This window comes from Lutjanus erythropterus, chromosome 11 (genome assembly GCF_056507025.1).
Source record: "Lutjanus erythropterus isolate fLutEry1 chromosome 11, fLutEry1.hap2, whole genome shotgun sequence".
Classification (NCBI taxonomy): domain Eukaryota; kingdom Metazoa; phylum Chordata; class Actinopteri; order Lutjaniformes; family Lutjanidae; genus Lutjanus; species Lutjanus erythropterus.
This window is the reverse complement of record NC_139327.1, coordinates 29190802-29206569: the sequence shown is the minus strand read 5'-3', so window position 1 is coordinate 29206569 and position 15768 is coordinate 29190802. Positions and strand designations below refer to the sequence as shown.

Genomic DNA, 15768 nt, shown 5'->3' with positions numbered 1-15768 from the left:
GGCACTAATAAGAATAAGATGTTTTCAACCTCTTCATGTTCTTTTTTCCATTTCATTGTTAAATTAGGTCATCTGCCAATCTGCGAACATTCATCCAGGTCGCGTGACTCTCTCTGATCTGTCTAACTGCTTCTCAGTGTGACGCGCTAATCACACGCTGAAAGTTTTAGCGCTCCTCTTTTAAACTGAAAAGAGACATGTAGACATGAAACAGCAGGCAGCAGGAAATTTAATTGGTGGACAGAATTAACAAGGACGTTCCTCGTCACCCATAGTGTAACTGCAATGATGACATGTATTAATACACTTCACAATAATATTGATAGAAAGAATTAAACAGCTGAAAATAAGCGCAGAATAAGCCTTAATTTCAGATCAATAAACCAGATGCTGATTAACGCCTTTAAACAATGAAATATTTGTTCATATAATGAACCTCTTGTCACAGTGCTTAGATATGGTTATTTACCTAACTTAACATTCCCAATAGCTGATTTGACAACACACAGCCAAAGTGTAGGCATGAAGATGGAACTAAGACAGCAGAGTTAAAACAATTCATCAGGGAACAATCCCGTCTAAGAGCATAAAACTATAGGGGAAATTATTTTGCGTGGAATGACACGTCACTGTCTTTTTCATGATGCTACATGTTGCTCGACTTTGGGAGGTTATCATCAAAATCACATCTCTGCTATAGCAAAAGAAAACTCTAGTAAAAGCAGGAAATTACCCTCATTTTAAAGTTGATCAAATCAATTAAAAAGACATTCAGACAACATAATCATAGTAAAAAAAAAAATCCTAGCTATGACAAAAAGGATATAGGTATATGGAACATGTTTTCTTTATCGCTGATTACCGAATCAAAATAATGTACATACAGTATGTGGAATGACTGAATAAAGACACAACATCAAACAATTTATACGTTGGATCTCTTAAGTTTTGTCCAGGAGCAATAGTTGTGTTTTCGTTGATACTCATCAGTTCTGACATTTTCCACCAGCTTTTTAAATGACGTGATGTAGAAATAAATGTACATGGGGCAGGTGCAGCAGTCTGTACTGTCTTTGCGATAAGAGGAGAGAAAGAGACAGACAGTAAACATGAGAAATAATATACAGACATGTTCAGGCTTTAAGTGGATTTGGTCAATGCTGTGAGTCGCTTCATACAGAATCTACTGATGCAGTGATTAATGTTATGGCACAATATTATTCAACAGAAAATATCATGATATGAAAAAATGACTGTGGGTCCATACTGTCAAATTCATGTTTCCTACATTTGCAGACTTTATATATGTGTTTTTGTTAAAGGAGGCATTATGGTCTACAAACAATCAAAGACACTGAACAGAGTTGCAACACTGTGATCTCTAGAATCACTAAAAATAAACGTTATCTTGTTTTCCCTAACAGAAAACAAATGAGCAGACAGACGTAGTATCTGGACTTAAGTTAGACTTAAGTTACACTCATTTAGAAAGTACCATACATATTTTGCAAGTGCTGTTAAGTCATGGAATAAAACCAGACATGCTGACTCCTGATCTTTGCTCAAGTCCTATTACTCCTTTCCTTAAAGGGACAGTTCACCCTAAAATCAAAACTACATACTTTAAAAAAAGGAATATGTAAGAGCCTAATGTTAAAAAATGAACTGCAGTCCAAAAGGTGACTTGGAGCCATAGATGATATATTTAATAGGTTGAATCCCAATTTAATATATGACCTATGGTTTTAGCGAGTTGTTTCTCAGGCAGGTTGCACGCAGACTGCAGGGACACTGAACCCGCAGAGTCCAAGACGAATAAAACATTATGCATGGACAATAACAGTTCTACACTGTAAGTTAATCAGCTGTTCATGATTGTCAATTGTCTGTCAATGTAACGCTAAGCCCGTTCCCCCGAAAACAAAAGCCACTGCTCCCAAAATACACCGCTGGAGTAGGAGTTCAGTGACGGCCTGCCAGACTCCATTCACATATTACTCAGTTTAACTGTTATAAACATTCACTCCCTGTTAAAGATTATTATTCATTTCTTATGACTCATAAACAGACACTTACTCATTCAGCATTAATTTTAACTCAAATAAACGTGAAATGAGCAAACATCCTCCAGATTGGATTAGAAATTTCAAGAGAACAAGCTGGCTGTAGAATTGTTCTCGGAGAAGTCAGTATTTCAATTTTATAATTTTGTATTTATAATAATATTTCCTTAATCTCCGATGACATATCATGATCATTTTATGATTTAGCTCAGTAAATATATTGCAGGTTTCTCCTTTAAATCTTACCTGTCGTGCTATTTATCCGTCTAGATTGTTGCGGTGTGAGTTGCCGAGTTTTGGAGATATCAACCATAGAGATGTCTGCCTTCTCTCCTATATAATGGAACTCGATGGCACAAATCAATGTCTCTTTCTAGAAAACCATGACCCTTTTACTCGAGATAATCCTCTGTTTTCTTTCACCCACTAACAGCATCATGAGGCAGCAAGAATTGTGTATGTACTCATGGACAAGAGACTCAACCTAACCCTAACCCTTTTTCGGTGTGGTAAGCTGATGTTTTCACAGCACAGATGATGAAGAAACACATTCAATTGCGAGTCTTAGTGGCAAAACTCACTCATGTAGGCTGATACAGAAGCTTAGTGTGGCGCTGAAACTGAAAAGAAAAGGGAACGAATTGTAAAAGCTTCATGTTTAACAGCCAAATCTGAGTCAACTGACAAAACTCTGAGTCGGGTGCAGCCCTACATTAATCGCGTCCTGAGCTGTAACATTAGTTTGTTAGAAAGGAAATAATTCCTAAATGAAACTGCTCACAAGGTCTATGGATTATCTTGATTAACAGGGTCATGATTTCAGGAGAGACGTTGCTGTTGAGTTTTTCAAGTGTAACTTTGGGATCTTTGAGCACCACAAGCTGAGTGCCATTAACTTCCATTATACTGGAGAGACAGCAGACATGTCTATGGTCCGTATCTACAAAACCCTGCAACTAACACCAAAACAATTAAGATGGACAAATAGCACTAGAGACTGGGGGAAAAAATGTGTACTTTTGATTTTGAGGTGAACTGTCCCTTTAAACAGACATTCGCCTTTATCAGTGTTTTTAGATTGACAACACTTTTCTGGACTGAAGGCAGGCAGGTAAAAGAAATGATGGTGGCTCTAATACGAGCTAAGCGTGGTACGTTTCACAGGACCGCATGCAGTTTTCCTGGCGTAGCGTCAGAACTGAGGGGTTACTGAGCATCAGACTTCACCAATAAGCATCATGCAGTGTACATGTTTCTATCACTAATGTGTCAACCTCTTTTTTTTTTTTGCCAAGATATTCCATGATGCCATTCATGTGTTTCAAGACTTGCATGTGACCACTATATTTTAAGTGTAATGTAATACATATATATATATTTTAATTACTGCTATATGTATGGACATTAAATTCAACTCATTTAGTTCATTAGACATAAACTGTCTAATGAACTGTAGACAGTGATGGCAGACTCCAAGACAGGTGTAACTTGAACAAAAAAAAAAATGCAGGATTATATCAATATTTACTGATTAACTGCTTTGTTTTTCAGACATAAAAAAGCAGCTGAGAAACCCATAATTTCAAGACAGTTGTCTTCACTGAAGGTTAGAATCAAAGGCAAACTCTTTTGAAATAAACTAAAATAAAAGTTTTGCCGGCTTAAAATCTTTTGACGTAATTTACTTTTCTCCTCTAGCTGCACAGTTAATCGAAATATTATCATAACTGCACAATGGCCAAGTGCAAAGAAAGAAAAATTTGTGACAAAACAGCATTATAATGAGGTGCTGCAGAGACATCCTGACATACGAATATTGTTCTCCAGATCCAAGAAATGTGTTTGATTGTTACACCTGCAAATGTCACATTATCATGCTTTTATTTTATTTCTTCCACTGAAAATGAAAATTGTGATGCAAAATTGATCATTCCAACTAAGAGTGAATAATATTGTTATCACAATATATGTCAAAAAATAATCACAATATGATAGTGCAGCTCTAGTTTCTTCTAAGAAAATACTGAATCTTTGAGTTTTAGAAACAAAAGAATTTGTATTTGAAAATTAGTTGAGTTTACAATTGCAACCATTTAATTTTCAGCACAACCAAGTAATGACAAATCAGGATCAGGTACAGAATTTCTGGGGCTTTGTAAAACGCAAAGATTCAAGTTTAGCTACTTTATCTAAAGAAAAGATTGTAGGTCGGCAAAAGTTTTTTGAGTTTAATTCAAAACTTAAGATTTTGACTTAAAACGGACATTTAGTGAAGACAGTTGCCCTGAAATGAAACTTTTTCTTACAGCGTAGGGTTATACATGTCTGACAAAATTGAATTTAGTGAAATAAAGATCTGAATCAACAGACTGGACAACGTGATGGTGATCAGAGGCGTGTAACATGAGCTGTCAGCGGGACTGACACACATATATATACTGCAAAGGAAGCGTGCAAGTTTGCCATGCAGCCAATGATTAGTGCGGTTGATAATGACAATGTATCAGAATTAGTTCAGAAAGAAATGTTTTATAAAAAAACAGCTCTAGTCATTGGTGATATACGGTACTTATTCCCATTAAACAATAGTTCACATAACTCAAAAACACTAGTGGTGGTTTGTGTTTCCACTGGTGGACTGAGAATCTTCTGCAAGCCAGTTTCTGGGAAACAACTGATTAATTCTAGTACACTGATTACCGATTTTAAAAAAATCTGCAAATGAGATTCATATTTATTTTTCTCTACATGCAAAACTGACTTGCAGGATGTTCTTCCCTTTACAACACACCATGATCACCCCCGCATTTTCTGGGGAATAGCTGGTTGTTCCATGAGACTATGTGTGGCACATTTACGAGGTAAAATGACAGATTGAGATCAGATCTCTTGTGGTAATTTATATACATATATGTATATCTATATATAGTATTAGCATTGTATTCCTTAAGCATTTGTGAACTATCGCCTTTGGTCTTTACAGTGCCCATGCAACCCCCTTTAACTTCCAGAAAGCTCTTGTAGACAGGATAAAATAAAGCAAACTTACTTCATTCATACCTAAAAAAAACAACAAAAAACAAAGAGAACAAAACAGGATCAGTACTCTCATTTCCAGTCTACACGTTTTCCTATGGTACACATTAGTGCCAACACACATATTTAGACATTATTCTACTTTATTCACATTATATTACAATCATAAATATATGACACTTGTCGGGGAAGGACTGAATGTACATTATTTTCATTCCTGAAAATTGTGATTAAGAGCCAAATCTTCACGATACAATCACAACTACTGAGGGGTGCTTTTCCTTATTGTACAATTATAAAACAAATGCACAGGGGGGAGAAAGTCACAGAGTTGTTTGAAACATTATCAACATGATCCTGATGTATAGCAGAACATACTCTAACTCCAAGATAGAGTAAATATGACTTTACAATGATATACACAGACCGAGAGAAAGAGATAGGCAGATAAAGCAGAAAGACAGAGAGATTAAGAGAAGACTTAGGGAGGATAGAGAAAGGCAAGAGACAGTCCAATCTACACCCCCGAGTTTAACCCCCACCTGCCCACCTCCCTCAATAACCCTAGTGTCGTACTTTTCCAGGAATGTAGTTACGGTCGATGACTTCCTCTTGCAGAAACATGTGAAGACAGCGCTCGTTCTGGGCCAAGGGGTGACCTGCAATTCTACAGAAACATACACACAGACGGACAACAGACAAAATTCACTCGTTTTAAAGGCTTTTTTTTTGTGGAGGCTGGTGAAATGCCATTGTGGATTAGTTGGCTCACACAGACGAAGATTAGGTTAAGCTTTGTGCAGGACTACACCTCTTTGTCAATGTCAAAGTTTAGTAAATATGCTCATTTTTGTTGACATTTTAACATTTTATTGCTAGAAAAAAATCTGATACTAGGCCTATAACGATACCAGAACACTTTATTTTTTTTGTGTCTTTGTTTTTTGTATATTTTTGGTGCTGCACAGATCCAGTTTTGCAAACCCACCCCACTTCACACTGCTTAGCACAATCTTAAAAATAAATATAAAACACTCGCTAATACATGGCATTGTAGTGGAATTTAGAACACGGATTGGCGTTGCAGGCCCTGATATCGATATTGGATCGGACCCATTTGTGCTAAAAATACAATGTATGTGGCGCTGCTGAATTGACTGACCTGTTGATGAACTGCTCAAGGCCCGATCGCCGCTCCTCAATGAAGGACTCCTCAAAAAGGCCATCGTCTGTGCGGAATGGCAACTGTCTCTTCAGGGCTTTGCTCGGCAGAGATGGTACTACAATCTGAGGGTGTCAGAGGTCAAAACAAGTCATAGGAAAGATGAAAAACATGCCACCAACATATGAAATCCAAAGTCCACACCTGGTGGGCTGTAAAGTCAAAACTGCACACATTTACCTCATTATATCTGAGCTCCTGTCAGGTAATAAACATATTCAGAATGGCAGCACAGAGGCATGTAAATTCTGAGCTAACACAGATAATAAGGAGGGACACCACAAAACTTGCATTTTCGTTTGCTGTATCAACAGAGGATAAAACCTACAGTGTAATCCTACTGCTTACTTTACGTGATGATCTACAAAGGGATTATTTTAGTCCAACTGTAACACTGACAATGTCACTGAACTAACAGTCATTACTAAAACTGAAACGATTCTTCAAGGAACTTACCTATTAAAAATCACCAACATTAATCAAATTCTTTGTATTCAAACTGTTTAATCCAAACAGCTGTATACTGCACAATATTCTGGCACGATGTTTTTGAATTTTTTCATAATCATGTTTAAGTCGACTGATAACATATCTGTGGTATGATTTGCAATATTACAGGCAATTATATTTTTTACATAATTATTCTCATTTTCATTGAAGAACATAATGAAATGATTAAGGTGTGATTTTTGCAGCGATCTGTGCTAAACAAAAATGTTTTTGTAAGTCTGTAGAATAAGATGTGTAGGCCAGGACATCTCTGTAGTGCAAAGATATTTCATTAAAAAACAATTCACCTCCTGCAATTAGAGAACTGCAACCGCACTCAATGCAACTTTGATTTAAATTTCAGTTTATTGTACAGCCCATGCAGAAGTGGTGCAACGGAATGATGGTTCAGTACCACAGACAAAATTTAACCATTATAGTTTGAAATACAGTTTTACTGCCGATGTTGCTTTTATTATGTAATAATGCTCTAAATCTTGATGCAGAGTTACAGTGAAAAGACATGTGCTCGGTGTTTTACTGAAGTCAAACGCTGTGTGGCACGGCGTCTTAAAAAAACCCCAAAACAAAACAAAAAAGGAAAAGCAACTGATTTAACAGCCGTCACTTTCATCTACACTGAGTGAAATCCTGTAGGCTATGACTTCAAACATTTTCAGTGATATAACTGGGAAAATGGGCACGCTTGTCATCACAGAAACAGATCACAAGATTATGATATTTACTGGAACTTTGTTGATATCTGCAGCCTGTCCGCCTGTATGTGACACAGACCTCAGTGTTGATTGGCAAATACATGAGACAACTAACCAATCAACAGTGCTGTGCGCGTAACGTTGAGCAAGACAACAGTGTAGTATGATTATACTGTATAATGTATAAATGTCTACTATATGTATTATAGTACACTATAATACTGTGTAATATTAGTGGGATACTGTATATATAAAAATGTTGATTTTCCTAAAAATGGAAAAGAGGCTTGTCTTTTTCTCTTTTGTATATTTACTATTTTCATTTAATAAAGTAACTGTATTTCTTGTTTGATTGAAAATAATCAATAGCTGCAGCCCTGGCCATTACATTATAGAAAAATCAAACAATGCATGCAACTATCATCTTGTGGTAAAAAACAGATTTCCCTTTGTTTTTACTGGCGCCTGACAGTAATAAGTCATTGCACGATGCAGGTAAAATGTGTGTGAGGCATGTTAATTTTGCCTCTTTTCTGAGCAAAGAGAGAGCATTTGCTACAGCGCTGTGACTCAGGTTGCAGCCTAAAAGTTAAAGGGTCGTGTATTGGGTTCGCTACTGCAGAGGAACGGTTTCTGAACGCCACCATAAAGTCTCGCTACCATTCTGCATCAGCAGCACAGTCCACACTGCTACAGGCTAATTAGCAGCTACAAGCCAAGCTCAATTAGTCAAAACCGGTGCACTGCAAACTACAGTTCAGGGCCTAAAATCTGGAGAAGGTAACCCGATAAAGCTAGCCTATAACAAGTCTACAACAACTATGCATGTTTCATTTGAGAGGGCAGCACGCTCTCTGTCTCTGTGTCCCTCTTACTGTGCGTGTGGGTGTGTGAGCATGCTGTGGGACGGGGGTGAAGGGTTCAATCTTCCAAGAATGGTGGAATAGCTCCCAGTAAATATCAAATGGTATTTTTGCTTGAAATGCACATCCCCACAGATCAGATCATCGTAATAATCAGTTTAGACCAGCCTGCCTGTCTGAACGATTACTCACCTTACTGTCTCTTTCCAGCTCGTTCTTTAACCACTCAAAGTCACTGTATCTTCTTCTCACACAGGAATCCTTCAGTTTGAAAATGGGGAGGTTTGTCTGCACAGACAAGAACAGAAAAAGTACAGGAAAAAAAAAACAGTCATTTACTTATTCTAAATTTAGTAATTTGCACATTGTCAGTGTTGGGAAATGACAAGAAGGCCTGCTGAACAAGGTGTTGGGTGACTAAGACATCTCTTACACCCATAATTCTGACTAAACTGTCAGCATGAAAGTTAACAATTAGTCAGAATATAGTTCTTTTTCAGTGTAGATGCAATTAGTTGTCCTCAGATTGCTTGGTGTGTCCTACCAACAGTTCAAAGCCCATAGATATTTTTATTTTTAATAATTTTAAGAAAGAGAAAAGCAACAAATCCTCAGCAGCACATGGTCATAAATTATCAAACACGTTTCAATTAATTTTCAATTAATTTATGGATGAATTTTAACACCAGTTTTATCTGGCCAGAAATCATTTAATGAGACTTCTTATCAGTGGAAAATTACAAGAACAATCTATGCATAAAAAGCTTAAGTGACTGAACTGACTTTTTATTGTGTTTAACTGAAATACAAGTAAAAGACGCCTAAGTAAACCTGAGCACTGAAGAGTGTGCAGTTTGATTAAAAAGGTTTGATTAAGAAGGTCTCAAAGATTCAGTGGTTATAGAATGGGTGACCCTTTTACATGACTTTCCCATGATTCAGTGCTGTAAACAGTCTCAAGACAGTGACTGGGATGGAAAGAATCAACGATTTCCAGTTAAAGTTGTTGTCTGTTAACTGGATTGGGCAGTTTTCCATCCAATTGTGCTGTTTTGGGTAACTTTGTGCAGGGCGAACTTGTGGTGACTTTTTAAATACAGTTAAAATGACATAATATAAAAATGTGTTCATAGATTATTTTCTTTAGTTGCACACACATCCAGACACTTAGCATGACTTTAATATGGTGTAATGTCTATTTACTCTGCTGGGAGGAGATATGAGTTACCATCATTACCAGCTACTCACAGCTTATCCCATAAACACACACAAGCTGTAGGCTTTTTACAAGTATTTATTTTATTCTTAAGAGAAGTTTCACTGTTTGAAACATTATGACATCGTTATTTGTTTGGCTTTTGCATGAGACTGCATGTTCCATTTCTCTCCGTTCGTGTGTGTGGTACACTTTCACAGAGTTTAGGCTTATTGGAGTTAACCAAGATAGAGAAAATCTATTTTCCTTATTTGAGCTGTCCCTTTATTTTTTCATGCAACGGGCAGAAATAGAAAATAGCTTTATAGTTTCATCGTATGATGTAGCACATTTTTAAGTTGTTGTTTTATTATTATGTCATACTGTTTATTATAGATAATATTTAGGCTGTTTTTGAAAACTTTAAATTAATTTGGGCAGATTTTGAGCAATTATTGAGCTGCAAAACATTAAACCAATCTGGCAACACTGAACTCATCTGCTTAGCTCAGGTGTTTCTGTTACTGTGAGTCAGCACCTCTTGGAATTGGAAATTAACAAAAATTAAATTAGTAATTTTTTGTATTCCTGTTGGACAAACAGACATGGGGATCGCTTGTCAAGACAAGCTTAATAGATTTCAATTACGCAATTCCAGTGTTTGCGTAAGCTTCCTGAAAATGTTGTCCTCGAACTTGGCTGTGTCAGGGGTTTTCTGTACCTCACTCATACAAGCGCAACTGCCACTCTACTTGACGAGGAAGTTAAACTTACTCCTCAACACAGAATTACTATTCGTATTTTATTAAAGAGAATAATAATGCTCAATAAATCAAAAAATAATTAAGCAACTAATTTTGCAGCAAAATAGTCTGTGGTTTCTGTTAAATCAGTGTCATTGTTAGCAGTCCACTTTTGGCCACGTCTCATTTTCAGTTGCAGCATCTCATACGTCAACTGAAAAATGATAATATTTGTATCCAAATTAACATGGTGGCATATATTTAGATAGGCAGACAATGTTAAAGGGATAGGTCATCCACAAATGAAAATTCTGCCATTATCTACTCATGCCTCGTGCAGTTTAGTTTTTAAGTACACAAAATACTGCTGGAGTTGCACAGTAAAATAGCACTGCAGAATCACTCAAATAATTGCAGTGAATGGTGACCAATTTTCAAACATAGAAAACCAGGAAAAAACATGCATCCATACTGTCTCCTAAAGCATGGCATGCTGGGGATTTAGGAGACTCTGCAACCCGTGTTATCCTGAGAAACTCCAGCATTGTTTTAAGGACTTAAAACTAAACAAAACCCGACCTTCAATTGGCGTGAGGTATGTAGATAATGACTAATTTTTGTCTTTAAATTTGTCAGTATTTTCTTGGCAGTGAAAGTCTTAATAGTGTTGAAAGTAGCCGTTAACGTACAGTGACTCCCAAATATCCATGTTGTCATCATGTTCGGTTCCCGTTTGAATGGATTAAACCCGAACAAGCTGAGCCACACACCAGTTTTTAAAACATTTAACTAACTGTATAACGTTTCTCTACTCCAAAGACGTGGCTTCTATCAGCGTGCTAACGTTGCTAACTAATTGCATCAAAACAACCACAGCTAGGCCGCTGACAATCCCCGGTCCTTGATTTTTACTGGTGCGCCATCTTGAGCTATTCCCGGCGCCTGACGGCAACATCCCGGTCCTGTCCCTGTGTTGACTTCGGGCGTGTCGAGAAGGGAACCCCACACCCGCGAAAGATCTCGCGAGGTGTTATTTAAAACCATACTACGATATTTCCCTAACCTTCGCCAAGTGTTAACAGTCTCTAACTCTATTCAAATTGGAAATACAGCTTCATCACAGTTCTACACACAAAGTTTAAAACGCGCACAATGAAAAAATCGGAGCGCGCAATCTCGCGAGAGTTTCGCAAACCAAGGGTTACTGTCTAGACAAGATTCACTTAGGTGCAACGGCTAAACATGCTAACTGTTCAGCAACAACACTGTAATTACCAGTTAGCTTAGCGAATAAAAGCTAATACCCGCAACAAGGTGCTTTGGTACGCGCTTCGAAGACCTACCCGCATGCGAACTTCGTAAGTTGTGTAACGGCCCCGTCCGAATCCAATGACTTGTGGATCATAAACGTCTATTTCCAGAAAATTGCTGGGGGGGCCGTAAGCATCCACCAGTTCCTGAGGCTTGGAGTTCAACCGGCGAGTGTCGGCCACCGAAGACTCTGACATCTTGTCGGGTTGCAATTTTTGGACGACCAACGGCGAATTAGCGTCGAACCGACTAAATGCACATAAAAACCTTAAATCTCATCTGAAGACATCAATTGATTGCGATAGCTGATCGATTCAGCTAAGGAAGTAGCTGAGTTGTATCGCTCTCTTCTTGCGGGGGCCAGCCGCCCTGCGCCCTGCCCTTCTTGAATCTGAAAAATGCGTCGACGCAGTTCCGTGCTGTGTGGGACACTCTGCACTCCCTCTAATGGACAATAATGGCTACGTTAACATGCACACAATATCTGTATTTTTTGCCCTTATTCTGAAAAAGACAATATTCCTAAAAAGCTGTATACGTGGCTAATGACAGTGAATATTCCCTTAATATTCCCGTTTTACATGCAGCTGTGCGCACTCTGCACGCTCTTTTTCTACCAAAATACTCATTTTTTCAAAGTTTTCACTGGTGGCAGAGTTGTTTGAGACTCCCTCTTTATTGGCTATGTTTACATGCACACTAGTTTTCCACTATTATTCAAAATATGTCAGTATTCTGAATTTGATACAGGTCATGCAAACATTGTATTCTGGTTGGATATTCTGAATTAGGCCAAATTTTTAATGGAGCATATTCTGATTAAGAAATGTGGGATATGCTGGAATTATTCTGATTTTAGAAGCATTCACTGGACATGTAATTAGCAAATTCAGAATATTTGACTCAGTTGGGGTTTCTACAGCAGTTTGTGACACACAACCATTTATGTAAACAAACCAAATAGCCAGCAGTTTGCAGGACTGAGGTAGAGATTCATGCAAAAAAGCAAATCTCAAGAGGGAGGCTGTTTGCATGGTCAAACAAGTCCGCCACTAGTTGAAAACTTAAAAAAAAATACTGTTTTGAAAGAAAAAACATCCATAATCAGACTATGCACAGCTGCATGTAAACAGGAATATTGAAGGAATGTTAATTATCATTAGGCATGTAAACAACTTAGTCGGAATATTGTCTTTTTCAGACTAGGGGCAAAAACTGGAATATTGTGTGCCATTCATTTGATTACATTTTTTTAAAAGGTAAGCATTGTGATAATTATGCATATCCAAAAACATGTTGATATCTGATGTATTAAATAATGTATAAAAAGTAGGTCTGTAGAAACACAGCTTTTTACGTAAATAGACATGTATATTTATTTATCAAACAGACAGGGAAAAATACAGCAAGAACTACACTGTTGACTCAGCCTTAGTAATGACAGATATACTGGATGTTAGACAAACACTAAAATACAAGTAGGTTACAAAAACAAAAATGCCCAACGAAAAAGAAAAAGCACATTCAATGATATCAACATAGGCAACAAACAATTATGAGCATATACCACAGAAATTATGAGGCTGGGATGTATTGATATAATTAGAGCAGGGGTCTGCAACCTATGGCTCCACACCCTTTAGCCGCTCTCCAGTGGATCCCTGTGGCTTTGGCAAAAAATTATATGGAAATGAATAACAGTCATTTTATTTATTTATTTATTTATTTTAACATTTTAATTTTCATTTATCATTGTTGTATGTCTACACTGTTAAAAGTAAAAAGTTTAGAAAACTCTTTTACAACTTTCAAGGCAACATACTGCAATGTTTTTGACTTTTGAGCCCAACCGAGATTCTTAAGTTTTGAAAAAGTTTGACCTAACTGCAAGTCTTTTGTTGAGATAATTAATTTTCTTCTTTGGATAAAGTTAAATCTTTGAGTTTAAGAAACCCCTAACAATTGGATTTTAAAAACCATTTAGGAAATTAATTGAAGTGAATGTGAATGATGGTTAAAATTTTAATATTTTCAATTAAAACCATTTAACTTTCAGGCAACAAGATGAGAATAAATCAGGTTCACAGCTCTCTGTGACCAATTTCTGAAATAGAAGGATTCAAGTTTATCTAAAGATTAGATTTAACTAAAGATTACAGGTCTGCAAAACTTTTAAATTTTTTTAAATTTATTTCAAAGATCAAGTATTTAAGTTGGGCTCAAAACTCAAAAATCTATTGCATTACCTTGCCTTCAAATGTTGAGTTGTCTCAACTTTTTTTTTTTTACAGTGTAAAATTATTCTTACGTTCTGTAACTGTAAAAATATATAGCCAATACATCAAAAGGCATTTTGTCGACTAAAACGTGCGCCCTCAAAATTTTGATGGTGTTTGTTTTCTTGAGCCTCCATATGTTAGCTATGGGTGCCAAATCAAAAAATGAGAATTTAATAGTTGTTGCTTTTGGCAGATTTTTTATTTTTTATTTTGTCTCCAAAAAAAGTTATTTTGATCGTAAAGGTTATGGTAATGTTGTGGTGCCACATTCTACTGAAGCACTTTTTATTATTTTATTATCTAATAGCTATCTATGTTGGGCTCCACAATATTGTTAAAAAAAAAACAAAAAAAAACAAAACATAAACATATTGTGATAATTTAGCTGGATTTTTAGTGATAATTTCTGCATCACATTTTCACTGAGATATTGCACTTGGCCATATTGTGATTTTGATAATATTTTGATGACTTGCGCAGCCTTATATTTGTGTCTATTTGGTATAATAAAAAATATAAATAATAATCATTCATAAAGTTATAAATATGATATACATTTATTTGATGAAATAGTTTCTGGCTTTCAAGTCAGTTAAAGTCAGTTTTCAATGAAAATGCCATTTCATCTAAATGTATTTACCTGGTATATATGTCAAAATTAACATTCAGTGAAATCAAAGTAAGAGATGACAGTGAATTACATAAAAAAATTATACATCATATAATAAAATAATAATAAAAGCCATATTGCCAAGCTCAATTCAGAAAGAAGAATTAAACTTCAAAGCTGCAGGAAAAGTTATCGCTATTCAACTTACAGCTACTCTGCTGATGTTAAATTCCCCGTCATCAACCCAGTGAAGTGGGTTTGAGATCGAAAACACTGGTAACATTTTGGCTTTAAAATTCCTCATGCACTACAGGTACTTCTTATACTAAATATCCCATAACTAAGTCAGCAAAGCTGTAGAGCTGAATTGACCCTTCCTAAGTCGGCCCCTCTTTGCTCTGTGCTCCAATGACAGCTGAGCAAACCTGGTACCTGTCAACACCTCTGTCAGCTTTCTCTTTTCCTGTTTCCTGTCCTTAGACATGGAGTTCGTCTGCGTTGAAAAGAACATTTGAAGACAGTTAAAAGATATCGCTTTAGGACCTGTAAGAGCAACATATAGTCACATATTAAATTGGTTAATGGCAGCAAAACGCTAGCTAACTAGCTTACTAATCTACGTCAGTCATTCAATAGCTAGCTACATCTAATAGCTAAGCTGTTGCTGTAACTTCAGCCCACTCCTTTTTTGGACTGCAAAAGTGTATAAGTTATGTTGAATTACTATTGTAACATTTTTCATTGCATTATTTAAGTATCTGCCATTTTTCTGTAAGAGGCCATGTATTTATTAATGCAATGATGATGTTCTTATTTCTATTTGCAGACCAAAATAAATTCTAAAAATTCTAATGTTGACTAGCTAGCTGATCTCTATTGTTAGCCAGCTAGTTACATCTGATAGTTAATGTTAGCAAAATGCTGGGTAAGTAGCTAGCTAATCTACATAAAAAATAGTTAGCTAGTGTTTTGCTAACATTAGCTAACCCTAATTAGATAGCCAATCATTCTTAAAGGTGGGTGGCACTGGGGAGTCGGGCCACGAGAAAGCTGACCAAGGTTTCACTGGGTACCAAGTTTGCTCAACTGTAATTGGAGCACAGAGAAAAATGGGGCAGGTGAAATATTTGTCTCTCATAATAAACTTTATGTTTGGAATAACTGATATGTGTTGACTATTGAGGACTTTTATTGTTGTTTAAACTTTAAAAATGGGGTTGTATGCAATTAGCGGGAGTGGA

General features: G+C 36.5%; 1 protein-coding gene across 1 annotated transcript; it reads right to left on the bottom strand.

Annotated features, from left to right (window-relative positions):
• Positions 1 to 211: 211 nt before the first annotated feature.
• snx12 (sorting nexin 12) lies at positions 212 to 12051 on the bottom strand. The gene is made up of 5 exons (XM_084729889.1): positions 11671 to 12051; positions 8582 to 8677; positions 6262 to 6386; positions 5113 to 5766; positions 212 to 1071 (listed from the first exon to the last, which is right to left on the bottom strand). Exons 1-4 carry the CDS (start codon positions 11833 to 11835, stop codon positions 5664 to 5666), a joined length of 489 nt encoding a protein of 162 aa, XP_084586015.1. The 5' UTR covers positions 11836 to 12051; the 3' UTR covers positions 212 to 1071; positions 5113 to 5663.
• Between the last annotated feature and the right edge of the window lie 3717 nt (positions 12052 to 15768).